The 26,411-nt window shown below is 36.1% G+C and overlaps 1 protein-coding gene across 4 annotated transcripts in view; it reads left to right on the top strand.

Annotated features, from left to right (window-relative positions):
• The first annotated feature begins 9,207 nt into the window (after positions 1 to 9,207).
• LOC129788711 (mucin-5AC) overlaps positions 9,208 to 26,411 on the top strand; it is a 1,053,002-nt gene continuing 1,035,798 nt past the window's right edge. For 2 of the 4 annotated variants that reach the window (XR_008750383.1, XM_055824967.1), the window contains exon 1: positions 9,208 to 9,887. Coding sequence is in view for 3 of the 4 variants with exons in the window: in XM_055824967.1 (XP_055680942.1) it covers positions 9,806 to 9,887 (82 nt within the window). In the remaining variant the exon portion in view is untranslated. The remainder of the gene's footprint in view (positions 9,888 to 26,411) is intronic. The other 2 variants (XM_055824965.1, XM_055824966.1) reach the window with 2 other exon arrangements.

The following is a 26,411-nucleotide window of genomic DNA, read 5'->3' on the forward strand; positions in this document are numbered from 1 at the left end:
TTTATGTACGCTACCCGACCGATCCCAAAGTATTTCTTGTGTGTAGCTAAACATTTGCCTGTGAAAACGAAATATAATAAACATTTAATCCACAAATTGATCATAAATTGAATTCTTTGGTGCATTTTGTGGTTTTAAATTTTGCACATACAACATTTGATGAATAGCTGTGAGTGAAGCGTGAGGAAAGTTTCGCAGAAATCATCTATGGTAGAGATCTGCCGCCCAATGTTGCATTTTGTGGGCAAACAAATGGGGCGCTCGCAGGAGTTGGCAAAAATTCGTGACATATTGTTGCGCTGGACGAGCCCAAGAAATGCCACACACAAGAGAATTGCGCCAAGATTTAAATAGATACGGCACATTCTAACTCGCGCGCGCGCCTTTTCAATCAATGTCTGTCCACATGGGAGCTGCAGAGACTTTCACATGTAAGTGCGCGCGGGATCAAAATCTCCTTATCAGATACTGTCGTCGTATATATGAAATCAATATATGGCAGGAGAGAAGGCAAAATCCGATAAATCATACCAATAAATTAGCAATGTAATTGGGATAATTTTTCAAAATTAATTAATTTCACATCATTTTTGACTTGTACAAAATCAGAGCTAATTTCGAAGGAGAATGGTATCATAGTGATTTTGCGATTTGTGTGGGTTCCTTGAGGGGTAGGGAGGGAGCAGCAGCAGCAGCACTTCAGGAAATCTCTTGGCGAAGAAGTTGATTCCGGAACTGGCTTTTTCAGTGAACGCCCAAGACACTGGTCAGCCTTCGAATCAATTTTCTTACCATATACACAAAATAGTGCTGTAATTTTATTACATCCAGTCTCTCAGTTGTTCACTTCAATATTCTCCCACCGCGCAATCAAATGGGACCAACTTTGCGGTTTGTTGTGGTAACGAAAAGAAATAAATATATTGCCCCAATCATTTTTATTCGCCATCTCTTTGAGACCACCAGGCGAAAGGCATGAAATTTTCAATATAACTTACAAGAAAATATAAATTGTATAAAGATTAGTTGTTCTCTTATCTCATACACACACACACGGGGGGGAGTGCTGGATGTCAAGGGGAGTGTGGTGTTTTTATGTGCAATTCGACTCGGACAATTGCAAAAATAAATCCACCCGAGAAAGCATTTTGATCTCTGGAAAAAAGCATAGTGATATGCATGCTGTGCAAGAAAAAGCTCCAATTGGCAAGTCACGATTAAATAATTACTCGATATGCTTAGTTGCTTCTCGAAAAAGCCTTCCCGAGAGCTCTTGATGCTTTTTTTCTTCTTCATTAAGGAGGGAATTTCTTCCTGGAACGCGAGATGGGTGTCTCTTCACACCTCTCCAGAAAGATCTCAACATTGACTTTAATTTATGGAAACATTGTGCTATAGGAGAACAGGCCACCCTAAAGGCATATCAGGATTTTGAAATAAACTGTGAAATTTTGAAATATTTCTTTTTATTGATTTCAATGGAAAATTTATTAATTAAATTAATTTCTTAATAAAAAAATCAACGAAATTAAATCAGAACAAATAATATTGAAAATATTTAAAATATTGAAAGAGAATAAATCGCTCAAAGGAGTTTATTCATTTCTCTGGAAAGTCTTTTTGGTGATTTCTTACTCTTATCGTCTTTAAGAAATCGCGTTTTCCAATTATTTCCTTGAATGAGGGGTTTTCCCACACAAATACGCATAAACTCCTTTTCAAGGTTAATCTTTACTTAACTGTAGCCTCTTAAGCTGTCTATTTTGTCTGTGTAATCCAAAGATTGAAGTTCGTAATTGAAACTGAACTGCCAATCCCATATCTTACACCAATTGCACGTTTTTAACAAACTGCAGCAAATAGTTGTCCCTTTAACGTTCTCACACACCGCAATTATTTTAATAAAGAATCATTAATAATTGGACAATAAAAAAATCATAAATTCTACCATATGTGGGGAACGCCTCTCTTATGAAACATTTACTTTTGCGATAATCACCTGCATATTGAATGTAATAAAATTAATGGTTTCGGCACAAGAATTCCTGCTCACCGACTTACCAAATTTGATATAATTTTAAAGTAAAAAAAAATTCATCCACTCTCTCAACTTCTGAAATTCAATTCTTGTGTAAGTTGAGGCGGGAGAGGGGGAGAAGGTAGAAAAAAAAATAACATAAAAAATATGTATTTAATGAAATTCAGAGACAAAATATCACCGAAGGCGCATATTCTCGTGCAATTCACCTTCTTGCATAATTTCTTTGCAATAAAAGTTGAAACAAATTCTCTCTCAAAGTGCTTTATTTTCCGTGAAATTTTATACGAGCGAGAGCTTTTAAGAATCCCAATCGGCCACAGAGCGCGGGATTCCATCAATTTCTTTGGCGCATAAGCAAATGAAGCTGGATGGTGCGATGTCTTTTGAAGTGCCATCGTGTGGTGCAATTGAAGAGAGCTCCACACCGTAGAATTTGAAGACTCCATCGTTATTGCCATTGACTTGCATATCGCACTTAACGAGGTAAAATCAATTCCCGATGGGGCGCGCACTCAATGTGGATCCGTTCGAAAGAACATAACGATTGTGGTGTAGCCCAAAAAAGGTGCTCTGGAATGCGAATAGTCGTCTGAGTAAAAATGAATTTTCTTTATAGGTACCTACTCCTAAACACAAAGCTCCAAACAATGTGCTCGCATATTGCATAGAAGAGATGCCAATCAAAGTCTCTGATTTACAATTATATCGCTCTTTAAGCGTCCGCGAGCTTTTTTTCGTGCACTATATGTGTACCCACATAGCGGGGGAGGGCTCCGCCACTCATAATCGCATTATTGTGCGCGCGCCGAGTTTTCGACATGGGGACACAGTCGCGCACGAGTTGGAGGAATTGGGGCCACGCTGCTTGTGGGCCACTGACCAGCAATTTTTAACCAGCTCATTGTTTCTCAAATTAACCAGCATTATTTTGCACATTTTTTTTTAGGTATCTTTGCTCCACTCTCAAGACCTGCATCTGATCGACATTTTATTTATAAAGCTAAAGTATAAATATCTCTCATTCGCCTTCAGCGACATTCTGGACCATTTCAGCGATCCATTTTGCTTGTATATAAGACACAGAGAAGCAGAGCACCTTGAGTATAAAGCACACAATCCGGATCGGCCCAACTATCTCTTCTCAGTGTCTGCAACTTTTCTTGTTCGTGCGTAATGTTTTAACAAAAATTACAATATTCGATACTCAATGGCCCTTTTGATCGGGTAAAATTAAGCAATTCAGATGGACCTCGTGCAGAGGAAGATGACTCGCGATCACTGCTGAGAGTCAATGATCATGGACAGACGTTTCTTTTTCTCCTCTTCTTTTTGACGAACGTGAACTGCTTTTTTACAACTTCTGGCGCAATAATAAACTTCCGAAACATTAAATTGAATCATTTTTTTTCTTCTTGTTGTTTATTTGGATCATTTAATTTAAAGAGCAGAATATAGAATATATTGTTTAATCCTTTTAATAAATACAAAATCAACCTCATTATGCAAAAATTATTTTTTCCAGTTTGTTACGTGAATTGAATGTTTTATGATCTTAATATTATAAAATCATTGTGGCACAGAAGTCCACATTAAGGAACATATAGCTTGCCCCCAGAGATAATTGTTGTTTTTTCCACCTCAAAGAAGTAGGAGAGGACTCTTGAGTCGTCACGTAAGCCTCTTTTATTAACGAATATTCAGAGAATTTTCATTGCCAATATTCCGAATATTTCTCAAATACACTCGTGCCTTGGCATAAGATAGTCTAGGATGTACTGCTCTCGCGTATTGAAAACAATGAGTGTGAAGAGTATATCCTAAACTATCTTATGCCAAGGCACGACTGTATTCTCAAAATATGAAAAAGTCTAATGGAAATTCCTCTTCAAAGTAAAAGAAAAAAATATTTGAAATTCAAAATAATAAGAATTAATTATTTTCAAAAACGAAAATAACAAATTTTCTTCAAAAAATACATTTTATTGTAAAATTGACTCAAAAATTCTCAAAGGAATTCAGTCACGTATAAAAGGAAAAATTCTTCATTCAGAGAGAAAAATCGGCACAATTAATCTGGTACAGGATCAAAAAATATAAGATATCTTAGAAGAAACTTCCCATCTTCTACTGGAAATAGCTGAGAAAAGTCGGCAAAGATTTGCTTAAAAAAATCAAAAAATTCTGTATAAATCTTTGCTGTCTTTTCCCGGCTTCTACCAGCAGATCCCTGTGGAAAATAAGAAAATTTTTTGGCGATTCTTTGACAAGATTACCAGTGTCCCAATTTTTCCATGAATGAAGAACTTTTTCCATATACAGTAATTAAACTCCTTTCCTTAATTATTAGGTCAACTTTTATTACGAATATTCCGGAAATATTTAGAATTTCTGCAATTTTTATTTTTAAATATTCTGCATATTTTCTTTTCATTGCATTTTTTTAAACAAACTTTCCATAGAATTTCCTTGAAAAAGACATTAGTTTTTTTTTATTGAAATAATTTAACGTGTCAATTAATAAAAAAAATAATTGTACATTCTTCCTAAATTAATTAATTAATTCAGTTTTAATCAAACTGGAAGAAAACCAAAATAATTAGGCACCAAAAACAAAAACAGATATATTGACCGATAAAATTGCATTTTCTATCAATCAATTTATTATTAATTGGGCTGATAAATTGCTTTAAAAAAATTCTTCAAAGTGAAATAACAAAAAAAAACTAATAATGGATTATTTGATGCATTCTTGGAATTAAGAACCGTGTCCAATTCTTGAACAAATGATAGATTTTCTGGTTGATTTCGTTGTTGTAAAAAAAAATTAGACATAAAATGTGTGGAACTACCGGGAAATGTTTGCTTGTTCCTTTGGACAAAATAAACTCATCCACGTTCACCTTTAATTGCTTTTAATTGGTGTTTCATGGTAATTTTTCTGCACTTTTAGCCGGTTTCCGACACGTAAATAGAAATTGATGAGACTTCTTCGTGTGATTCACTGCCCAGCGGGCTACCAAAACAAAATTGTAAATAGAAGAAAAAAATAATAACGTGAAGGGTGGGAAATTTCCTCGAGAGATGTGAATCATGGCGGTTTGAGATTTACAACCCTTTGAGCCACCACACAGGTTTTCCCTGAAGCACTACTTCCGGGACGCCAGTGGTGGTCCGGATGTGCGCGGGAATTTTTCTTTTGAAAATTTTGCATGACAAAAGGCACGCGGAAAAAAGCAAAGGACAGAGAAGATCACCAATCTCGCCGTGACGGCGTGAGAGGGTCTGGGCAAGAGAAGAAAAGAAAAGCCATGAAGGCTCTTCGGAAGTTTCACACACGATGGACTCATTTTGTTGTTGTTGTTGTGTTTTTTACCATTTAAGCATTGTTGAAATGTGTTAAAATGTAAGAGGCGCCGAAAGAACAAATGTTTGCCTTGGCAAGTGAACCATAGCACACACAACTGGTTCACGGTTGATGATGGAAATTGTATGTGGACGAATTTCCCTCATTGCATTGCACATTTTTCCTCATCAGAAATTTCCTCACACTCTTCCACACATTTTTTGTTGCCCTTCTTCTGGATGTGAATGGCAAAAATTCTTTAGACTTTGCCTACACCATTGCAATCAGGAAATGCACCCAGTTGTGAGCTTTTGTGCAATATTACGCGATAAGATGCATATAAATATTGAATTTTAAAGGAAAAAAAATATGCAACACTATCGACGCCAGCATTTAAGAGCAACATATCGGTTTCCAAGGTAAAAACTCACAAAGGCGCGAAAGCTCTTTGCCATGGAGCTGCAGCAATTCTTTTTTTTTATCTTTCTCACTCCATCTAGTATTGGCATGAGATACATTTACAATAATATTAAATTTTAATCATCCATCCCAACATGATTGCGTTCACGTGTAAGTGTACCGCATGGGAATTTTTCTCTCAAGCCCGCAGTGATATGTACGTTCAAGAAGTTAAAAAGAGGTCCAAACGGAGGGAGAAAAATTGGCGCATTTTTCACGAAATGGCGAAACTTTTTCCACCATCAAATGCTCTGAATCAAAACAAACATAAGCAGTGAGAATTCACGGAGGTGGCTGTACTCCCCCTTTGGGAGAATGAAAAACACACAAATTTTCCCATGATGAAGAAGAAATGCACCGCGGCAGAGAAAGAGATTTCTTCGTGGCCTCAAATGGCGCAACGCACCAAACAAAGAAATTATCACAATTTCGTGTTTTATTCGCAACAACAGAAGATGACGGACAATTACAATTAATAAATAATGCTGTCGGGCATTATTTTTTGCCTCATCAAATACCACACGTTCATCGTCTTTGGTGCAACGTTGAACATCTCTCGTGCTCTTGGTCAGACTCTCTGGCATTTTACATGAGCTCTTTTTTTCATGTAAACTTTACCTTAAATACTTGTTATAATGTCTTGAAGACATTTTGAACAACATCTTTATAATGCTTCTGTTTTAATTTTTTTTAATGATTTAAATAAATGATAATATTTTGCAGAAAACAAAGACAATTTGCAAATTCCCTAATCCATCATTCTCCCGTGACTAACAAGCTTTGCTGCAGAAGTTCTCAAGCAAATCTGGTTTCTTGGAGAATAAGATTTTGAATTTTTTTCAAAACAACTTTTCACAATCTCATTAAAACATCACTCTTCAGAATCATTTCATCTGTTTCATCTTAAGAAGATCAATGAACTTTTTCAAGGATTTCTTCCCCCAAAATTAATAAATTCTTACAAATTCTTATAAGAACTTCTTCTCCTTTTTTGTCATTTAACTCCACGAAGAAATTTCTTTGAGTGGATTTGTTATTCATTGATAATCGTAAATTAGTATTGTTTCTTTTATTGATACAACCACTGCGATGATCACAATGAGATCTTTGACATCAGCATTAGAAGGAAGAAATATTTATGCAAATTTGATAAACACCATAAATCGCCGCAGAATTTTGGGGAGAGAGAGAGAACAAAAGAACACAGAAAAACAATTTTTTCCAAACACGGAATTGCTTTTTTTCTCCTAATTTTCTCTCAAAATTTATTGTCCACCGAAATCAAGCGATTTATCGTGTAATTTTTCATCACACACCATTCTTTTAAAGTCAATTACTTCGTCAATTTTTTATTTTATTTGGAAGGTAATGATCCAAAATTCCCGGCCAATTGGATTTCCTCTTCATCAGAGCTACAAACCATTCTTTTACAAGACAAAAATATTGTAAAAGTAGGAAGTCTTTAATGGCTTCACCATCATTAAATTCTTTTGCCATTTAATATCGTGTTGGACACAATGAGAAATATGTTGCAGATCATTCTACGGAATTCACGGACGATGATGGTGATTTTTCTTGCATTTCTGCCATACTCATGGCGGCATTGAAGCTTTTACCGTACTGGCTCATTTCCTTCTCCCACCTCCCCCGGCCCTCATTTTGAATGGAAAAATAAAAACAAGGAGGAGAAAAAAAGAATTGGAGTATAATGTTTTGCAAAAAAAAGTACAAAATATGAAGCAAGTGCAAGAGTAAGCAAAGTGCAAGAAATTCGTTGGAGTATTGTATATTATTTCAAGCTGCATACCCCACTTTCAAACGTAAATCCGCGTATATAGCAATATTGTTTTGAATTATTAATTAATTGAAGCATGTTGGCTTGTTGCGAAAGGTACTTTGTGGAAAAGTATTCTTTATTTTGATTTTTTTGCGCAATTTTCCACAAGCACTCCCACCATTTGGGGGGCTTCGAGAGAGCCTCGCGCGCGATATGGGTGTTGAAATTGCGGTGTACATACCATGGAAAGTGAGGTGGTGTATTTTTGTACGAGCGCGAAAGGAAAACACCCATAAAAGTTGCCCGAATAATTTCCTCCCCATTGAGCACCAAAACCATCGAGGAATTTTATATGATTTCGGAATATAATGAAATTTTTCTTTTTTTTATGCTCGTATTATTTTTCTTAGCTCGCGCGTCACCCAAAATGTTGGGCTGTAAAAGCCACACGAAGGTCAACCTTGATGGACAGTTATGAACAATTGAAATTATGTGGAAGCACTAATTTCATATTATTTTCATTTTATGAAATTAAACAATAGCCACAGAGCTTTGAGCGATTTTTTTTACATCATCTGCAATTAACACCAATTTTTAGAGCACTCCCCAATTTGGCCTTTAGCGGGTTATAAGTGGGCTCTAAAAAAAATTGAAGAAATTCCAATGTTTCAAAGGACGATGATTCACATTGCAATGTTTGAGAAATTTATGTTAATTTTTTATGTGGTCAAAGAAATTAATATTTTTCAATACAGGATTGTGAATAATTGGGAAAAATTTTCTCTATGTTTTAGTAAGTTTAAGGGGGTCTCTTAGGCAAATTGTTAGAATTGACATATTTTAATTTTTTTCATATTTCTTGGGGCTTTTTTTTTCAAACTCAGTTTTCTGATGTTGGTTACATTTTAGCCTCAAAAATATCTGAACAAAAGTCACATTTTTCCACTTTTCTCAGTCCCAGAATGGAAATTCAAAATTCTGGTACACCAAAATCTGCATTGGTATTTGCTCTTTCATTTGCTTTTTACCCCATCAAAATCCATCCAGTAGATCATGAGAAAAACCTACTTTTGTGTTTTGAGGAAAATAATTAAGATGGCGGAAAGTGATTTTCTTACTCTTCAATATTAAGTCTTTGAATAACACCAACACTTGAAAACTGAGTTTAAGAAAAACCCCAAGAAAAATTAAAATATTCAATTTCATCAGCTCTCAAAAAAGACCCACCTTAACAATTTGTTTCATATATCAATGCATAAACTCCTTTTAGCGTATTTCCTATACTTCCAGCGACGCTTTGGTAAATTTTCCATACAAATTATATTAATAAAAAAATTTCCAAAAAGTTCCTTGATTGAATTTTATGAATAATTCCTCTATTAGAGCGCGCAATTTCCCATTCTTTGACGTTGGTGGTGGTGGTAGTGGCAGAAGGAGTAATAGAGCCATTTGAGACGGCGCAATCTCTCGTTCTTGCACACCGTTGCTTATGCTTCCCCACCTGTGCAAGAAGTTGAAATCCCCCACCGTGTAGCACGACTCGTGGGCATTTCACCTCACCCAGCGCTACCTGCAAGAGATTGAGACTTCAGTTGAAGAAAAGTGCTCGAATGTGAAGCACTAGAGCGACAGAGTTTCCCGTTTTTTTCGAACCATCCACTCTGGAGGCACACAGAAATAAAACATATTATTTAAAACAGAAAAAGACTCTGCTCAACTACTGCAGCACCACCCCCCGCGTGTCCTGAGGAATTTTTCTGCGAAACTCGTCGCTTGAAAAGGAAAACTGTGTGATTTTTGTTCGAGTTTAAAATTTTCTTTAACCGCGAGTTTTTAACGTTTTTTTCTGCCGTGGTGAGAGCCTTTTTTCTACGCATAGCCAATGGCTTAAATGACGGTGCGAAGGCTCAAAAGGAAGAGAAAAGTGCAAAGAATATTTTCATGTGTGCCGTTTGTTAATCATATGAAACCATAAATTCCCATATTGCCATAATTCACGAAAGCTCGGATTTTTTTCTCTTTCATCTTAATTGCACCGTTGCGCCCCTTTCGTCTTCACCTTGCGAAAACTCTTCGGTTTTTCATTTTTTTCTTCTTCTCTTCACTTCACCTCTTTGCAATATTGCTTGATATTTTGTTGGCGCAAAAGCAACACAAATAAAATAGCTGTGTGAGAAAGTGTGTGATGAAAGTTTTTCAAACTGGAGCAATGGGGATACCAGCTGGAATATTTTGGATTTTAGCACTCATGCTGATCTTCAATGAAGGTAAGAATTTTTTGAAGTTTCAATTTTTGATTTAGTCAAAACCACCCACATGCCATGAAGAGTTATAAAAATAATTCATAATGCGCAGCAGGCGTTGGTTTTTCCTACCAAAATCCAAAAAATAAATTACTTCTGTGCACGAAAGACTTGAACGCTGCACCAGGCAACGAACCCTCATTCGAGGCAGTTGCCTTTTGCAAAATCGCGCGCATTTTCGACCAAAACCAAACACCACACAACAGCAATAAAGCTAATAAATTGATTCGATATATCACTGCCGCATGAGAATGCAAAAGAAACGTGCCCCAAGTGGAGCATAGTGCGCAATCTCGAAAAAAGAGCTTGTCGTCAGTTTTGCAAAAATACCCATATAGTATGTGTTTAACTTTTATGCTTAATACCATTAGAAAATGGTTATTTTGCCATTTTGAGACTTTTTAATGATGGGGCATGCGGGAGGGGGGGGTGGGCTGGAGAGGTACCAGCAGCAGAAAGTAATGCAAGTTTAAATTTCTCTCTTTCTCTCGTTCATTTCTTCCACAACGCGATATCAAAATATATATATGTGCGTGCATTGAGGTGAAGAATAGAGATTGTAATTGGATATAAATTGCCACAAAATTGGATTTATTGCCCCATGGCGGTGCATGAGGAGCACCTGAAGATGCTTTTTTTCGGGAATGGGAAAAATGTCGTGCCCATCAAAAGTGACGATTTGATGATTGGCATCCGCTCTACGTGAGTTCTCACGCCACTTAACGACACTTTCAGGGAAATTTAATTCTCTGCTGTTTTTTTTTTGGGTGCAAAATTTCCAGGGACGGAAGTATATTAAGGAATGACCGGATGTAACGTTTAAAAGGAAATAAAATTTTTCGAAATTTTCCTTTTTTTGCGATTTTTTCTTTAACTTCAACTTCTTCTTCTTGTCGTCCCTTGTGGTGAACTTATAAAAAAAGAGATCATGTAGGCATATAATAAGTAGGTTTGTAATGTCAAAGCCAACATGAGATTGGTAATCAATTGATTTTCTTGGATTTTTTTTAGATTGCAATTAAGATCGTGCAAACAAGGTTGAGTCACGAGAGACACTACAAATTAATTTTAAATCAATTGATTACTGCTCTGCGACAAATTTCATTGTAATTAAGAATAGGTCTCCTGTTGAAGATTGTAGACTTTGTGAGCATAATTATGTTTTATGGGGTAAAATTTTCCAATCAATGTATTTTATGAGCAGAGGTTGTGATCAGAGTTTTAGAGAGAATTTAAAAATAAATCTGTTGCAGTTAATTCTGTTGCAGAATTTGCTTTGTTAAATTTAAGAATTCAAAAAGAAAACTTTTAATTCTTTATGCCTTTGCAGTTCTTCCTTGAGTTTTGTTAAGCTCTAACATGGAGTAAACATAGATAATTTAATATTTTTATGATTAATCAATGATATACTAAAGAGGCAATTCGAGAAATCATAAACAGTAACATGTAAAACACAATGATACCATTTAATAATTTCTACCACAAACTATCTAATGTAAAAAAAATGTTTATGAATTTGTCTATAAATTTATTAATTTTTATAACCGTGACGTGATGTTGAGACGTGAGAAAGTTATTTTTTTCCTTTAATTTTATTGAGCTAAAAATTTATATCAAAATCTGCTCTCCTGCTTCAATTCTTCTCTTAAAAAAAAAATAAGAAGAGTTTCACTTAACAGTGATGTACCATCAATTTTTATTGAGATTGTGACGTGATTTCGAGGTGAAGAGTCTGTGTGGATGTTTGCAAAAAAAGAGAAGCAACAGATGAGGGTCAAAAGAGATGACTCTGTGGGCACTCTCATTTCTTCAGTGAAATAAATCGGATGGTGGTCATAAAAGCGACATGATCAGGAAAATCGTATAATAGTCTTTAACGATCCAAATGCAAAAGAAATTTCAAAATGAAGGAAGCACCTGGAAAGTACAATATCCGCATAATAGTGAAATTTTTGGGCATCTCAAGAGCCAATAATTACCTTGTGGGTTTGGGTCTTATGAGTACGGCGGCGTCTACGACGTATATATTTTCAATTGAAATGCTTTGGTGTTGTTAATTGATCATCATCAATTTAGCGCTGTTGATCAATTTGATGCGCCCATTGAGGTTGTTCTGTGTGCTCGTTGTGATTTTTCATGGTATTATGTAATATGTACGCGGTGCAAGATCGGTTTTGCAGGAGCAAAAAGATACTGTATAGGTGATCAATGAAAGATTGGGTGCACAGATTGAAGAAGCTAGCATCGCCTAGACGAAAAAAAATACGTCTCTAACTTGTAATTCTCAAATTCACGCGATTAATCACAGAGATTACGACAATGAATTTGATCATCGTGCGAGCTTTTTTTTGGCGTGGACGAAGCATCTTTGAGATTGCCGCGTTACTTTTTCCCATGTCATCATTCTTGCTTTTTTTTACCCTCCTCAACGTCTTTCGAGGTTAATTCGATTGTGTGGTCAGAGGAGAAGATGACTTCTGTGAGATGTTTCAGCAAAAGCAACTAATTCTTGCAAGATTGATGCAACTCCCCTATGAAAGGAAAATTATGCTCTCGATGCAACTCCAAAAGAAGCATCTTAATTTGAAAAACCAACCTCATATGTGTTCCCGCCCTCCGTTCACTCTTGATTTCTTTTCACCATACCAAAGACTAAGAAGAAAAAAACGTGTATGGTGTACATAAACTTTCAACAACCAGATCTTCTTTTTTTCCATTAACAAACTCACCCGCGAGAATAGCCGCGTGAAAAGACCATATATATAAAATGCATATGCGAAGTATTTGTCTTGAGCAAACGAGCTTGGGATGCATGGTTTGGAATTAGAGATAGAAAATTACTTGTTTGATGACCACAAGTTACCTATTAAATTCAACATCTATGGCTCATTGAGATGTGCGATGGATATGTGTCTCCTCACCACGATTCACGCGCTGACGGGTCGCTCTACGCTGTGATAATCATCTCTGACGATGATGACCGTGATCGACCAATTGCACTTTCATTCATTCTTTCACTGATGCTTTCATTCGCGCTTTCATGTCCAGAGGAGACTTACACACACACCACACTCTCGCTGTTTTGATTCTGCACATCCGTTGGAGTCGCGTAGATGGCTTTTCGTCCGAGAAAAGTGAATTCTTGCGGCTTTAACGGTTTAGTAGAGCGACCTTGTTGGGTTTCACTCAAAGTACTTTTACTTCGTTGATTTAACAATAAAAGTAATTTTTAGCTGGAGAATTTTGTGAAATTAATTTGAATTCCCGCGCTTTCATGGGATGAACTTGACGTTGACGGATAATAAACGTCAATGTCAGAATTTAAATTTTGAGAAAAGCTTTCAAATTCGTGACTATAGAATAAATATAAGTTTAACGGTCGTTTTTCAAGTAAATCGTTTCGTTTATTAGTTTTGACAATTAAAAATGTCATTTTCGCTCTAAAAACAAAAATTCTTCTCAATTTTACAAGAGTAAATTAATTTTATTTCTGGTTTTCTTGACGGGAACAAGTCTAACATCTCGGAGCACCCTCAGCCTTGCATTCAGACGCTCCTCATCTAATCAATAGAACCCAATACAGCATTGCATTACTTTCGACAACCTCAATCAAAAGTCAATACCAAAAAACATTCTCTGTCAATTAGGCAGGTGTCAATTAGACATTTGTTGAATTTCGTAAGAAAGATCTCTCTCGATTCATTCATCAGGAGATCTCGTGGGCTTACACGTCGCGTGACAAAGAATGCACAAAAAAAATGTCCAAAGCAATTAAGATTGATTGAAGATTGAATTAGCGCGCGCACCATTCCAAGAAGGTGGTGAAACAATGCAAGAATTGCATTCTCAATTGACGTGTCAAAATACCATGGCGGCAGGCCTTAAATTGACTCCCATTTGGTATACTTTTTGATGCCAAAAAGCACCATGCTCTATGCTGTGAGTTTGAATTAATAGAAGGAAAAAAAACTGCCATCTCGCAATGCTTAGGGATATAACGTATAATTTTCCATATGATATTTCTAATGGCGCGGCCTTCGAGGTCTCCAATATATAAACACATTTCGATCTATTTTAAATGTCTGTCTCTAAGCACCAATCTTTTTTTTTTTGCTCTACACAACATTCAATGTGTGTACATAAAGTGTAACAGGCGCGCGAGTTCTCTGCATCAGCAGATTGGGTGTGGTCTCAATCTCAGCTCTTGTTCTTTTGAATGTCATTTCATTTATTGTGGGCACTTTTGTGAAACAAACACATGCTATATGCCATCAAGTTCTATTACAAATACAATTATTTATTGCTGCACCACCAGGCAGGGATTGCTCGGGCTTTTGCTCTTGCTTTCGTATCAGGCGGGAAAGAGCTTTTGTTATGGGTGAGTACGGATCTGCGTTGAGCACCTGGGAGTAGTACCTTTTAGCGCCCAAGAACAAAAAGCTTAATTGGCTCCATAGTGGTGGCGCGCGTGAATTGGTGAACGCAATTTAGTTCAATCTTGCGCGCCCCATGAGAATGGAAAATACCACACGCCAGAAGTTGCTGATGGATACAACTCGACAGGCTGTCCGTGTGAACTATATAATAAAGATACCGAGGGGGAGGTGAAACGGATCAGGAACAAGAACCACTCCCTGTGGCCGCGGTGGCCGTTGCCAATCACGATGAAAGCATAAAAAATGACTACCAATCGCGCCGCGACCTTGCTATCGATTTCGATTTCTTTTTTTTTATTATCGTAAATATTATAAAACATAATTCGATCACGAGAGACACGCCAAGAGACATATGAGATGTCTTTGACTCAAAAAAAAATTCATGCGCCCGGGCAGCATACAAGACGCGATGCTCAAGCATTGCCGCTGCGTGAGATGGTCGAAATTCACAAAATGAATGGATAAACCTGGCGAAACATTGCGGCTCATTAGTGAAATTTTTATGGTAAAGCGACACAGACTCAAGGTTTTCCCTGCCACTTAATTTTCCAATATAGCACGTTATACAATTTATATACATACTTAACATATCTAATTTATTGCACAATGAACATAAAACAATTGCATGAACCTTCCGCGGGCAAAGTGAATTCCTTTTGCGAAATACCCCAAATTGCATGAAAAGCCATGATGGAAAAGCATGAATACCTGGAAAATTATAAAGGTGTCCATGGAAGATCAATTAAATACATTATTTTATGCTGTGAGAGGGGATTTTAAATACTTTTATGTTGATGGCATTTTGTGTGACATAATTGAGGAAAATTCAAACATTTTTAGGAGCTTTTTAAGCATATATTTTTAAACATAAAGTTCCTAAATTTTGTACGAACAAAATACTGCTAATTATGATAATATTAATATGTAATCGTAAAAGAGGGTGAAACATCAATTAATTTTCTTTATATTTGTTGTGAAAATATTACGCTAATGTCCTCAAGTGTTTTCTCTTAATTAACATTCAATTTATAAATTTATTTTTCAATTCAACTCAACCGCTTCTTACCATGTTTTATTAGTTAATTGATATTGAAGATTTATTTATTTTTTTTTATATAAATATGCGTCCGGTTATTCATTCCCTAAGGTGAATGCAATATATAAAAAAAATTCCATTCAATAAATAAAGAATGAAATGAAAATTAAATTTTTTTTTAAATTTTCTAATATGTTTTTCATAAATAAAATCTTGAAAATCAATGTTAATTTTTTCGTATACACCCTGTACACAAAAAAAAGCATAAAAATCAATGGTAAAATATTTCCACAAAGGAGGAATTTCCCCCGAAAATAAAGCATAAATAATACAGCACAAATCACCAATTTAATGAGTCGCAGCGAAAAGATGTTTTAAAATTGAATTGCAATTAAATTCATATGAATTTTCTCCTCATTGCCCATTCATCGTCACTTGAAAAATTTCATGAAGACTTTTGCGCTAGAAATTCCCCGCTATATATAGGAAATTATGTTTTCTCTAACTTATCTCTCACTCTCAACAAAAGCCATATATACTTTCGCCCTTTCCTATTTTTCTTTCCCTTCCACTCGACTGATTTCCAGATCACCTTCCGATGCAGAAATTCGAGACATAAATTCCACGCCATGCCAACAATGAGGACACATTTGGTTCCAATGTGCATGTATGAGGTGTGTGCGAAAAAAAAATTGTAGGTGGTTTTTACCGTAAAAGTGAAAATATCTTAGAGATCGGATTGCACACTTTCATGCCAAAATGTGCAAAAGAGCAATGTGAAGCATCTCATGGGGAGTCACACTGTGAGATGGTGACGGAGAACCAATTTGAAGCCCATATCGATGCTGCTGATTGCGAATTTGCATATTTGATGCCTTTGAGTTCTCTCTTGCAGAGTGGATGGATATCCAATCTTTTGCTTCAGGGATTGCAATTGATCGCATGAGCTCAAATTGGATTTCAAATCATTGCGCGACATGAAGTTGAGAAGTCAAGAATCTTTTGCAATACTTTTTTGGATTGATTTCCATTCCCACCAAACCTACAGCCGCAATGTGTGATTGATATTTTCTTCGTTAAAATGAATTTATTAAAATCAGGAAGATCGATTGAGTGAGTCGCTAAAACAGCCAGAAGGATGTCAAATGGAAAATTCTCGCTTTTAAGTAGTTTTATTGAAACTTTTGCGTTCATTTAATAGAGCACCAGGCGCCTCCATTGCCAATTCACAGCAGAAAAAAAACTATAGCACACCCTGTGCAATGAAAAGAGTAAGGAGTGCTGCTGTGTAATAAATTCCTGCATAGAGAAAATATATTAAAGACATTTTTTAAGTACAACATGACACTCAATAAATAACCGCCACCCGAAGCAACAACAACATAGGAAAAGCTGTGAGAGCTTTTTTTCAATAAAACTTTCATAAAGAACGCGATCTCGTCATATTTTTTTCCCTCAATCTGTGTGGATCACGTAGAATGGGTCTTTTCCTTCACCACCAAATCACGATGTGGAGGAAAAGTGTCCGCACGGATAAATTTCAAATGGTGTTGGTGGTGCGGAGTATTTAAACCTCCCATCAAGGAAAGGTGACACAGAGCTATGTGGCAAAAAAATGTGCTTAAAAACCTCCACTAAATGGTAACTCACAGCATCAACAAGTCCACCGCGATCTCAATTGCAGTCACGAATATTGATGTAAGGTATCGCGAAAATGCAAGAAAAGCCGGTGGTGGTGAAGTTGAAAAAAAATGTAGCAGAGCTTTGTCGCCTGATACGTGATTTGACAGAAATTCCATTTAATTATGCTTCTTGAGGTGCCTTTTTTTCGTCGTTTTTCACCTCAATTCCACCGCTTGAGCATTCTTATGCACACACACACAGCACCCTCTCCCTTTGTACCGCGCGCGCAAATCATTATGCAATTGCTATTTTGTCTCTTGTGTTCTATCTCAACTTCTCTCTGCACTGCACATGGTGTCTCTCCCACCAAGTTGTTTCACATAAATTGCACCTTAATTATTTTATTTTATAAATTGCAGCCTCGCACATAATTTACACGTACAGCCAAATTTGCATATATTTATTCCCCCCACCTCCTTCCCCTCTATGCCGTTTGCATTTGCAAAAAAGGCGGGAAATCCTCCTGTGTCTGTCCATTTTCTCTGAAAGCTTCGCAACTAAAACAAACTATCATTCTCAATTGTTTTGGATTTTCTGTAACTCTGAAAGACAAGAAAAAAAATGTGCACAGAGTCGAAGAGTTTTCTCCACACCACAGCGTCTCACAGTGTATTATATATTTACATAATGAGGCAATTAGAGATGTATTTTGAGGTCTTTTCACCTCATTCATAGAAAACATGTGGTGCAAATCACTATAAATAATTTCTTTGACATTTTCTAATAAATAAAACATGGAATTTTTGAGAGCGAAATTTTCAGCCAGAATTTCCAGTTTCAGAAAGCATCTCCAAGAAGGAGGTCACTGGGGAATCCGATGGTGTGCTCTCTCACCGGTTTCCGCTTAAAAGCTCACATGAAAATTTTGCACAACGTATCGTATCTATTGGGTTATTGCGTGTGAAATGTCTGTTATTAATTCTTAAAATTGTTTAATGATAATTTAAGGAAGTATATATTAGAGAAGAAAATGTATTTTTTGACCTCAATTATGTACTTAATCTTTTCTTTTCTTTGCAATTTTTTTGTTGTATTAATTTGTGGAACAAATTCTGTGAAAATAAAGTTACACAGAAGAATTGAGTAGTTGAATTTAGATGAAAATAAATTAAAAAATTCTTTAATGCAAAAAAAACTTTTTAGCCCAGACACATCTCGCAAAGTAAAAAATACAAAGTTAAAAAAAAAAAGAATTTTAGAATTCTCTTACTACCAGAAGCTTTAAAACTTTCGTTTATAATTTTTCTTTAGAATAAAATTGTCAAATAATTCTTAAAAAAAATATAATTTGTTTAAAACAACATTAGGGGAGAGCGGGGTTAAAAAAGTCACTTAAGGGTTTAGAAAAAGCTCAAAATATCATATTTCACAAACAGATAAAACGAAATGTATAGTCCAATTCTTTAGGATATTTCTTGCCCTACAACTCTTTCTAAGATCATTTTGTTCTATCTAGCTAAGAAATATGATATTTTAGCCTTTTTCCAAACCCTTAAGTGACTTTATTAGCCCCGCTCTCCCCTATCAATTTCTTCGGTACGTGTCTAGACTACCTAAAAATTCCGCAAGATTTCACGCACAATCTTCTAAGAAATTTTGTAGAATTTAATAGAACATTCCTTCACAGGATAAAATTATTTAATTTCCTTCTTAAAAACGTCCATTTCTTGCATCCAAACCATCCTTAAGATGGCTCTTGCTACTTTATCTAAATCTTCAGCATTTAAATCCCCATTTATCGCCAATAAGTCTCATCGTGAATGGCTAATTAATTGAGATGTGCCTTTTGGGGTGGGAGAGATTGACGACGAATGTCACGCATCTCGCGATTGTGGATGATTGAAGCACCGCAAACATTTCACGGACATCGGGTTTTTATTTAATAAATTCACTTCCATTAATCATCATTGTGTGTTGTGCCTCTTTTGCTGTCTATGACTGTCTAACGCACAAAATAGTATTTCATCTCAAATTCAACAAATCCGCATTAATCCAATTGAGAGGTTCCGTGGGCACATTTCTGGTGGATTCGCCGTGTGCTTGTTAGGTGCGATATTCCCTTAAAGAGAAAAATGCCAAGGATAAATTTTCTGATGCAGATGGCTTTTAGCGTTTTGTCATGTCAGCTAGTTTGTGCTGGAGGAATTCCGATATATGGGAAAATAAATTTGAGTTTTTCATGGTAGTTGGTGCACGATATGCGTCACGAAGCTGTTTTGTGCCCGCGCATATCATTTGGGTTTCCCTTCAAAAGCCCCTAAAGCACATCCCGCATAAAAAGCTTCAAAATTAACTTCTCACTGCTTGACGTCATGCCAAGCTACACAGAAGTCTTCCTCGTGGATGGGAATTGCTCCAGTTGCTTTTTAATATAAATGAATTAATTTTGGTGATAGACAAGTAATTTATTTCCCCGAGAATGTCGGCTGTTAACCTTCGCGCCAGCCAGTCAGATATTCAAAGTTGAGTAGCATTTATTGAGGCAAAAAAAATATGACACTCTCTGGCAACAAAAATAGCAGCAGCATGTTTTTAAATTAAATTTGATGCTTTTGAGCTAAAAGAAAAAAAACTTATATACTACGAATCTACAAAAATCTCGTGAAAAGACACATTAAAAAGTCACTAAATGTTCTTGTTTTTCTCAGGGAATAGAACATTAATACCCAAACATAAATCATGCGATTTACTCTATGAAAAGGAGGTGAGAAAAAATTAGGTTGGAAAATTTACAGAAAATTTGCATAAAACCGAATATTTTTGATTGAAAAATTAAATACCTACTTAATTAAAAAAAAGGTAATATGGGGGTAATCATGATAAATAGCTTGTTCTCTTTAAATTGTATTAAAAGGTTAATTTATTTATTACCTTGCTGTGTAATTTATTAAAATTGATCAATATGTTGTTGATTCTGTCTCATTTCCTTGTAAGAATAAAATTACAAAGACGAAAAACGGTGTAAAACAACGATAAAATTGTCATGGAAATCAGAAAAAAATTAAGAGAACTTAAAAGACATTTTTATGGCCACAAAAGACAATTTTTGAGTACCTACCTCATAAGAAATTGTTAAGTGCCAAAAAATTCTAACCATTTATGTAGGTTAAATTAATCCACAAATCTTAATTTAAACTTCCTCTCTGTACATATAACGAAAATATCTATTTAGGTTAACTTTCTTCTAACGAAACTAGCGCGCAAATCACATTGTTAATCAACACCAAAATGCAGCTCAAAAGTAAACGGAATTCTTGTACCAATTTTCCACCATCTACAAAGCTCAAGACATTGTGCAATGATCCACAATTAATACGACAGAGTGTGTGAGAAGGTCACACCCAGAAATGCACTGGAAAGACCATTTCTCGATTGGAATCGCATAACATGGGTGAACTCGAAGGTATGGTTTAAAAGGTCGGCTCCGTGCAAAGGAAACTTCACGATTTATTCGCGTGCCCAAGAGGAATTTCCTCATGCAAATTTCCAACGTGTGTATATCCATTTGGATTTCACCTCCCTTTTTTTGCCAAATGCAATTTGTCTTGTTTCTTTGGAAGGTTTTTTTTTCTTAATGGTTTTGGCGCGAGTTTTTTTTCTCAATGCTGATTGAGAAAAAAAAACCAGAGCACTTGAGCATAAAGATCAAATGCAAATTGCGTATGATCGCATTGAAAGCCAGCCATCGAGGGATTTCTTGGTGGCTTTGTGTGCGCATTCATTAAGTCCCAAATCAGGTTTCGAATCGCGATTAATGAATTTATTGGTAATATCTCTTGGTGAGCAAGAAAAGAAGTCAATCATAACGCGTCCAGTTATAAGGGTTGGTGTCCCACAACGTGTAGAAGTTTGTTTATGCGTTGTAATGCGATTTGTGAGTCGAATTAGAAGATAAATTTGATTTTTTTGTAAAATTCGGCAATTTGATGGATAAAAATGGTCATATCTCTGGTTCTATAAGACCTACAGAAATTTCTTGACTAGTTTTGGAAAGATATTAAAACAGGCTATAAATTGACATAAATTTCAATAATTTTCAAGGTTACCTCCAGAACACAAAATGGTGGATTTTTGTTTTACCAAAACAGTTTTTGGCATTTTTTGTCCCGAAGAAATGGTTTTAGAGGTTTCTGATGTTCTAGAAAGTTGTAGAGAATTGCAAAACCTTTAATTTGATACTAAGATGGGCAAAATCGGTCAAGCCGTTCAGGAGATATGACTCTTAGAACTTTTCAAATTCAAGAATTTTTCAAATGGCTATATCTTCTAAACGGCGACATAGATTTTCTTCATTTTCGGACTGGTGAAAGATATTGAGTCAGGCTACAACATATCAAAATTTAAAGGAAAACGATAACAGATGTTCGGAGATATTGCCCCTTAAAGTTAGGCAATTTTTGTTTTTGTTTTTAGCGCCTCTTGCGGATGTTTTTGAAACTTTAAATGTTCTAAACAGTTATAGGGCTACTCAATACCTTTCATTTGATACCAAGATGGTCAAAATCGGTCAAGCCGTTCTCGAGTTATATCGAAAAAACACTTTTTGCTTTAGAACGCCATATTTGCTAAACGGCTTGACCGATTGTCACGTATGAATTATTGATGGAAACGTCTCACTGAGCTCTACAACATACTATAATTTTAGACCTCTAGCTACAAGGGAACCTGTAGACGATGTTTCAAAATGGCGGACGTCGGCCATCTTGGATTTTTAAAATGCGAAAAAATGAAATTTTTCACCCACATTTCTATAGAAAACTTCAAATCCGAAGTCTCTATCTCTTGCCGTTCTCGAGTTATAAGACAAAATGACGACCACCGGCAGGATAACCGGCAGGATAACCGGCAGGACAACCGGCAGGCCGGCCGGATCAAAAATTTTCCACCACCATTTTCGAAATGTGGGATGTCTAAAACGTGCTCATACCAAGTTTGAGCCCGAACTGAGGGGGTCGATTTTTCCGACGATTACAATACTTGGTGTTGGCCACGAAGTGGAACACCAACTAATAATTGTCTCGATCATGGGCTACAAAAGCCGGGTGGCTTTTCGCGTGGAAACCTTGGCATTTTCGGGGCGGTAGCCAAGTGTATATAGGATGAGGAAAAGTCCACTTTGTAGTGCAGAAAAATAAAAGAAGTTGTTTTTTTATTTATTATTAAAAAAAACAGATAAAACCATACCACGAGAACAGATTAATTGAACAACAATTCTCCGGTGTTTGTCTCTCTCTCAAAAATTTCAGGAATCCGGAATATAAACTACTTTTTACACGCTTGATTTCTTTATATTTCTTTTAGGAGCTCTTTTAGTCAGCCTTGATTAAAATCTCTCAACGTTTATATACGGAAAACTTATGCAAGACCCTCGAAAAAAAAGAACAATTACCTCATCAAATCAATTCGTGCAAATCCGCCCTAATTCTCATTGAATTGTTTTTAAGTCATCCAAAAAAAAATGGTGAAAAGCACGCCAAAGGGGAGATTTTTCATAAAAAAAGCAAAAATTTATGTATCGAAAATCTCTATAAGATAAAAAAATATCTTAAGAGAGTATTTAAAAAACTTTCATTTTCATTTCCATATCGCACCCAATAAATAAATGGGAACAATGAAGAAAAGAGTGGCGATGCAGAAAAAAGAACACTCCATTTTCGCTTATTAATTTTCTTTAAATAATAATCTTGAAAATTGCCTGCGAGAGGAAAAAGTCCATTTATTGAAATATTAAGATGGCGAGCACGGATAAGGAGCTGTGCGAAGTTTCGATTGAAAATGACTTCTTTTAGAGCTCGCCATCGAGTACCACATATCTGATGTTAAATTGATTTTGTGCTCAATAAGCGCTACAGAATTTCACACCATGGTGTAGCCCGAAAATTGCACCAGACGCGGGAATTAAATTGTGCATAGAGTGAATTTAATTGTAGCATAATTGGCGGAGAGGTTTAACCTCTTGCGTATAAGCCCAAAGAGGTGTATTGTTTTGTGGTGGATTTCTTGCACATGTGCGCGTTCAAATGTCAAGAGGACACAATCGAGCAATTGGCTCAAGAAAAAAGCTTTCTGCTGTTCCTGCAGATGATGGAAACTATGCTGAATAGTAGACTCACCCGTGGCTTCCCGTGGTTGTTGCGCTTGCAAATTAGCACAAAAAGACTTAATCGAAGCGATTGTTTCGAAATTGAGAGCTTAAGATTAAACTTTTTGCACACAAACATGCACTTTTTGTCCACTTTGCTCAGTTTGTCATGGAGTTATGAGAATGAATTAATCTTGAAATGCAAAATGGCGAGAGTTTTGATATTTTGGCGCGACTTAGAAGAGTGCGCTGGTGTCACAAAGGAGCTTATGCGCCCATTAATTTTGCTTCTCTGTCTTTGAGTCCATAAAAGTGGTTTAAAAAGTTTTTATTTTAACAAAAACTGAATGAATTCAGTTAACTGAAGAGATTTAGAATATTTTTGGCAAAAATTTTCAATAGTTTTGGTTGAAAATTGATTTATTTGAACAATTTTTAAATCAGACTTCGCGAAATTTTAAATAAAAAAAATTCTTGATCAAATCTGGGTTAAAATTAGAGTAAAGAAGGGCAAGTTTTACATATTCTTCTCCTTCAAAAATTGACCCAAATTTCAAAATACATAATGTACAAGATTTTAACCATATCTGCACATCTCAATAATGAAATTTATCTCTTTTTCTCTCGAATTCTCAAGAGATGAGCAGTCGAATCTTTTTATTTGCAGTCCATCGCGTACATCAACGACCCAATTGTATCGAAATTTTTGCAGACAATTCGATTTCTTTTTTTTATATTTCGAGTACTGTGGCAAAGGTCTTTCGCCACTTTTGACCATTTATGTAAGATCACTCAACTGTGCAATTGTTGATGATCCTCCAATCACTCCTCATCTCTGGTGCGCGAGATCTCACGCCAAGTTCCATCTTTAATGTCAATACTTTATGCAATTCTCGCGCCGTGATCAAAGGCAAAAATTGTCGCGATATTTATTGTCGCCCTATCACCATCAATTTATACTCTCGATTCTCCACGGTTGCCCATTCAATTAACATGCACGAGGACGTCTCATTCGCCTCTTGACCCAGACACCATCAGGTACACCACACATCCAGCTGTCGATTGATGGTGATTTTTTTTGTGTATCACGCCCTACTTCTTTTTGCCTCGATCACTCATGAAAAAAAAATGCTATAAATTTTTTAAGTAGACACAATTTATACTTCCAAATGGCCACTTAAAAATTTCACTCTACTTTCCACCCCACAAGAGATTTTTTTTTCGAGGAAAATTTCAGTGTGAGAGCATAAAGAGAGCTTTCAGCGCAATTTGTCACATTACATCGTAATCAATTCACGTGTAAAGTAGCACCACTTTTCACGTCGCACGTGAGTTACTGAATGTGACATTAATCATCTCACAAAACTTGAGATACATCCTATCACAAATAATGAAACATCCGTGCGACAGTCAATTAATTAATAGCCTTACGGTGACTGTGCGGTGTGCCCAAGAAGGTGCGATACCGGCAAAGTGAGGTGAACTCGACGGATTGCCCAATCAATTAACTTCACGTGAAAAATTAATCTCGCACGGAGTGTCTAAAAGAGGCGTCAAGTGGATAAAACTTACAAAATTCCATCATCTTATACAATCAACTCTCAGCCGTAGCATTACCATGCTGCATTTTATGCGACTTATACACCAAAAATGCATTCTATGCTGTGAGCAATTGTAATCCACCCGCGAAGAATTTGCCGATGAAAATTGGAATGAGAACCACCCCCTCTCCCGTTAAAAATACTTTTATGTGCACAACAAATGCACACAAAATGTTGTAAAAAAAAACGCCATGCTTCTCATTTGCATTTTCGATCGAATTTATTGACAAACCAACTCGCGAAATTATGCAATTTTTTGCTCACTCAATGCTCCGATACATTGAGCAAGTTATGCTTGATTTCTTTTATTTGCATCGCGCACCATTCCACGGGAATTCGTCGCTTTTTTTTGTCCCACGAAACCCTTTTCAGTGGAGTCTCTGCCACCAAAAATGGGGCCAAATCTGCCACGTCTGACGGTAATTAATAGCTATTGTAGGAGCGCAGTAGATTTTTCCTTTCAGATAAACAGATAAATTTCTCACTGGGAATTTTTGCACACGTTTTCGTTTTCTGGGTCTTCCAATAAAAAAAATATTTCTTGGGGGAATTTATTGACGCGATTGAATTTGGGAATGATTAACTTCTGGACTGCGGGGAAGAACAAGAAAGGTTATTGGCAAACACGATACATTTTGAGACGCTTGATTATAAATTTAAAATTTATCGCTTTGAAAATCAAAAATATATTTTTATACTCATTTGGAATGTAATTAATTAGTTGGTGTTCCACTTCGTGGCCAACACCAAGTATTGTAATCGTCGGAAAAACCGACCACCTCAGATCGGGCTCAAACTTGGTATGAGCACGTTTTAGACATCCCACATTACGAAAATGGTGGTGGAAAATTTTTGATCCGGCCGGCCTGCCGGCCGGCCTGCCGGCCCGGACTCCACATTTTGCCTTATATCTCGAGAACGGTAACAGATAGAGACTTCAGGTTTGAAGTTTTCTATAGAAATGTGGGTGTAAAATTTCATTTTTTTACATTTTTAAAATCCAAGATGGCCGCCGTCCGCCATTTTGAAACACCGTCAACCAGTTCCATTATAGCAAGAGGTCTAAAATTTTAGTATGTTGTAGAGCTCAGTGAGACGTTTTCATCAATAATTCATACTTGAAAATCGGTCAAGCCGTTTAGCAAATATGGCGGCTCAAAGCAAAAAGTGTTTTTTCGATATAACTCGAGAACGGCTTGACCGATTTTGACCATCTTGGTATCAAATGAAAGGTATTGAGAAGCCCTACAACTGTCTAGAACATTCCAAGTTTCAAAAACATCCGCAAGAGGCGCTAAAATCAAAAACAAAAATTGCATAAATTTAAGGGGCTATATCTCCGAATCGCCATCATCGATTTCCTTTAAATTTTGATATGTTGTAGCATGACTCAATATCTTTCATCAGTCCGAAAATGAAGAAATTCTATGTCGCCGTTTAGAAGATATAGCCATTTGAAAAATTCTTACATTTGAAAAGTTCTAAGAGCCATATCTCTTGAACCGCTTGTCCGATTTTGCTCAATTTGGTATCAAATTAAAGGTTTTGCAATTATCTACAACTTTCTAGAACATCATAAACCTCTAAAGCCATTCCTTGAGGACGAAAAATGCGAAAAACTCTTTTTGTGAAACAAAAATCCGCCATTTC

This window comes from Lutzomyia longipalpis, chromosome 2 (genome assembly GCF_024334085.1).
Source record: "Lutzomyia longipalpis isolate SR_M1_2022 chromosome 2, ASM2433408v1".
NCBI lineage: Eukaryota > Metazoa > Arthropoda > Insecta > Diptera > Psychodidae > Lutzomyia > Lutzomyia longipalpis.